Below are 4,155 nucleotides of genomic sequence, written 5' to 3'. Positions count from 1 at the left end.
AAATTTACTTATATTTGAGAAATCAAAATTAAAGTGTTTCTCTTTTTATTTTAATTTACGTGACATTTTTCTTCGTGAGTATAAAAAAATGACTTCTTTGTATATTTGAAAATAGATAAAAGTTTCCTTTAATTTATTGGAGTTGGAACAAAAATACTTACTGTCCATCTATTTAGCCAAAAATATCCCCAACATTTTCATTTTGGCCCAAAAGTGCCTTGAAAGCTAACACACAATCTAAATAAAACGAACAAAGGATCAGAACTTCCCATGATCTATTATTGGATTTGGTTGAAAATGCCATTGTGAACACATATCAAATTAAATGACCCTTAACTTGCTAAAATAAGTATTTAAAAAAAAAACACTTTTTGACTTGTCAAAAACTTGGCCAAAAAGAATAGTAATATTAGATATATTTATAATGTACCCCACTATTTTTAAATCTTATGATTTTAAATATGGATATGCAATGTTAGAGTTAAGAGTGTTACTCGCTCAACTATCTCAATCAGAGTTATATTAATTCAAAATTTCAAATATCTGAATGATAAAAGTTAACATGTCTGAAAATCTCTAATTGCGGCTATTGAGCCACAAAAAGTAGCATATGTGCATGTATCAATTTCTTGGTATTTTAAACCTATAATAATTAATAGATTTTAGCAACAAAATATCATTAGAGGCATGTTAAAATTTTCAAGAAATCAACATTGGCTAGTTATATTAGTGTGCAAATGTGGGATTTTTTTTAGTTTAAGTATGGTTGAGTTATAGAATTGAAAGTAGAGTATGCAAAATGTTAGTATTGTTTTTCTTATTTTTGTTGTTGTAGATATAGTTGTAGTGTTCTTAATTATATGCTAACAACATGCATTTGTTAGTAAAAGTATTTATTTATTTATTTTAAAAAAACATATATACTTACTTAATAAGTTTTATATTTAGTAATAATTTAGCTTTAAACTTCCAATTTTACATTTACTAATTTATAGCTATACATTTTATTTATAACTTATTTTATAACAAACTTAAAATATTTGGAAATTTTTTGCTTGATCAAATATCTAATTTACAAGTAATTGAGATATTGTTTAAGTTGCATAGCCAACAACCTCACCAAATTTTACCCACTTTGCTCCAATGTGAACCCAAAATCCTTTTCGTCATCCTCAGTGTTTTTATTCACACTTGTTTTTTCCCTTCTCCTTTTACCCCCAATTTATTCACACCAAGCTGCTACACCATATCAAATTAATTTATGTTACCGTACGTAGTTAATTGATGATACTCTCTCCGTTTTAATTTATTTATTTAATGAAATATAAAAAAGTAAGATTTTTTTTTAAAATCTTGTGGTTGTAAACGGAAGATATGTAGAATGTATTCTATCACATGTTGTTTAATTTGTAGTCTTAAACACATCATGTGAGAAGCTAAAATAAAAGATTTTTCAAAAAAAGGAAAAAGACAATCATTTTAAAACCGATTAAAAATAGGGATAAGTGTCAAAAACACACCTAAACTATCCTTTAAACTATTGAGAGTGTGAGTTTCATACCTACATTATCACTTATTAGTTTGAGAAACACACCTCTATCTTTTATAATACATACCCAAGTATAGCCAGGTTTTTTTCCAAAACCAAATCAAGTTAAATCAAAATCATTAGTCGGATTTTTTTTATTTGACTCAATTAGCGGTTTAGTTTAATTTTCGGTTCAATTTTATACACCCCTACTCATAATCATCACACCCTATGTATGGTTGATTCACGTATGGCATTTAATATCTTAACTTGATCAAGCGTATTTAATTTCTTAAATTTTTATTGTGATTCTAGCATTGTTTAATTTATCGAAAAATTCATTATTTTGATTTAACAATAAAATTTGAATAAATAGGTTAAAGGTAGTAGGTTAAGATCGATCAAGTTTGTTTCCTCTAGGCTAGAACACCAAGGGGATTTCTTAATACAAGAGTTTAATCTACTAGAATGGAAAGCAAGATTCGAACAAGGCAAGAATCATTATTCTATGTTCTAAGGGAAGAAGATAAAAAAATTAATATGTTTTTTCTTGGGGTTTTCTCCGATGCCTCCTATTCTCTCAAGAGACTCATTTTATAGGTCATAAAAGTTGAATCGTCACCTTTATATGAAATATTGATTACACATTGTTGGGTATAACAAGAGTTAATGAGAAATGGAGGGAAGATGAAAAGAGGAATTGAAAAAGATTCCCTTATGCTTTAAGAAAAGGCATTTCTCCCTCATTGGTGATGGAAAGAAAAATTGAAGTGTTTAAATAGAGAAACACTTCTACTGGTTGTTAAAAGGGTTAGAAGGAGGGACCCCTCTCGCGCCGTCGTTCGGCTCGGCTTCGGCTTCATGATCGATCGAGAGATTATTTTTGGACAAAGTTTGTTTTAATTATTTAATTAATTAATTAAATTAAATTAAATGGCCAAAACGTTTCAATTATTTAGTTAATTAACCGAAACGTTTCGACCCGACTCAGATCCGCGCGCCCCATTTATTTAAAACACTTTCCCTTTTTATTTGAATTTTCTGCCATTGGAGATGACTGTTCTGAAAGGTTGCAACTTTCAGGAACAGCCAGGACCGTTTGAAAGGTTGCAAACTTTCATAAATGGTCGTGTGGTTTCTGAAAGGTTGCAACCTTTCGGAACCAGTTCCTCTTGTCTATAAATATTTACCTTTGATTCCTCAGATTACTACTTACGAAAATTTTGAATTGTTCTTCTTCTTCCGCACAAAACTTAATCGTGTACTTTACTGCCGTTGAGTGGCTCGCTGACACCAGAGTTTTGGGTATCAATACACTAGTGATTGAGATCATTCTATCTTGGGAGGACATATTCCAAATCAAACCTCGGATACTAGAGGGGAATAATTTCCTTAAGGGGGACACTGTGCATTCAGTGGGCTTGATCTTCTTTCCATTTTGTTCTTCAGATTCTGGTACAGTTTTACAGGTTTTAGTTTTATTAATTAATTTTTCTTCTTCACTGGTTTATCGAAACTTTGGTAACTTCGTGTTTCTACAAAGTTTCTGGTAATCAGTAGTACTGTTTAAACACAGATTGACTTACAATCTTAAGGAAATTATTTATTTTATTTTAATATATGTTTCTGGTGGAGACAAAAACCTTCGTGGTTTTATACTCATATTAAGTTTGCAATTTAAGTTATTGCTTACTGAGTCATTTGTATCAATGTTTATTACAGATTCTGAAATGGCAAATGATAATGTTATGGTGGCTGTTGCTGCACCAACCCGAACTGTTGTACCACAAGCAGAGAAACTGGGAAAATTCTTTGGTATGAATTTCAAAGTATGGCAGCAATGGATATTTTTCTGGCTTACTACTCTTGGTTTGCATAAATTTACCAATGAAGAAACTTCAGTGCCTGCTGCTGATATGTCAGACAGAGAAAGGTTCATGATTATTGAAGCATGGACACAGACAGGCTTCCTATGTAAGGGCTACATTCTGAGTGCTTTAGAGGATGACTTATATATTGTCTATAGTGCAATGACAACTTTGAAAGAATTGTGGAATGCACTTGAGAAGAAATATATGACAGAAGATGCATGCTTGAAAAAGTTTGTGATCGCAAAGCTTTTAGACTATAAATTGTCAGATAGTAAAATTGTTGGATCACAAATGCAGGAACTTCAACTTATTTTCCTTGATCTGATTGCTAAGGATATGGTAGTAAATGAAGCTTTTCAGGTGGCTGCAATGATCGAGAAGTTACCTCCTTCGTGGAACGACTTCAAAAATTATTTAAAGCACAAACGTAAGGAAATGAAACTTGAAGATCTTGTGATTCGACTCAAGATCGAGGAAGATAAGAAGGCCGCCAGAAAGAAATCTCGTGGGATTCGACAATAATGGGAGTTAACATTGTTGAAGAAGCTCTTACCAAAAGCAAGACGAGAAAGAAGTCCAACGGACAGAAGTCAGAACAGGTCAAGAAGAAATTCAAGGGTAACTGTTACAATTGTGGTAAGGTTGTTCACAAGTTTTCTGACTGTCGTGCTCCAAGAAAGGACAACGACAAAGGCAAAAGTCAAGCAAACGTCGTGGAAGAGATGTAAGATGCAGATGACCTCTGTGCAATAATCT

The 4,155-nt window shown here is 31.8% G+C and overlaps 1 protein-coding gene across 1 annotated transcript; it reads left to right on the top strand.

Annotated features, from left to right (window-relative positions):
* The first annotated feature begins 2,581 nt into the window (after positions 1–2,581).
* On the top strand, positions 2,582–3,921 carry LOC107061709 (uncharacterized). Its single transcript, XM_015311472.1, has 3 exons — positions 2,582–2,673; positions 2,978–2,997; positions 3,251–3,921. Exons 1-3 carry the CDS (start codon positions 2,582–2,584, stop codon positions 3,919–3,921), a joined length of 783 nt encoding a protein of 260 aa, XP_015166958.1.
* The last annotated feature ends 234 nt before the right edge of the window (positions 3,922–4,155 follow it).

This window comes from Solanum tuberosum, unplaced genomic scaffold (assembly GCF_000226075.1).
Source record: "Solanum tuberosum cultivar DM 1-3 516 R44 unplaced genomic scaffold, SolTub_3.0 scf00160, whole genome shotgun sequence".
In the NCBI taxonomy this organism is placed as follows: Eukaryota; Viridiplantae; Streptophyta; class Magnoliopsida; order Solanales; family Solanaceae; genus Solanum; species Solanum tuberosum.
This window is presented reverse-complemented; position numbering and strand designations above follow the sequence as displayed.

Bases quoted from the DNA above. Each gene is read 5' to 3' on its own strand.
- LOC107061709 (XM_015311472.1), top strand. From the start codon at position 2,582: ATGACTGTTCTGAAAGGTTGCAACTTTCAGGAACAGCCAGGACCGTTT. The intron at 2,674-2,977 runs GTTGCAACCTTT...TTTGTTCTTCAG, and splicing joins GGTCGTGTGGTTTCTGAAAG to ATTCTGGTACAGTTTTACAG. The intron at 2,998-3,250 runs GTTTTAGTTTTA...TGTTTATTACAG, and splicing joins ATTCTGGTACAGTTTTACAG to ATTCTGAAATGGCAAATGAT.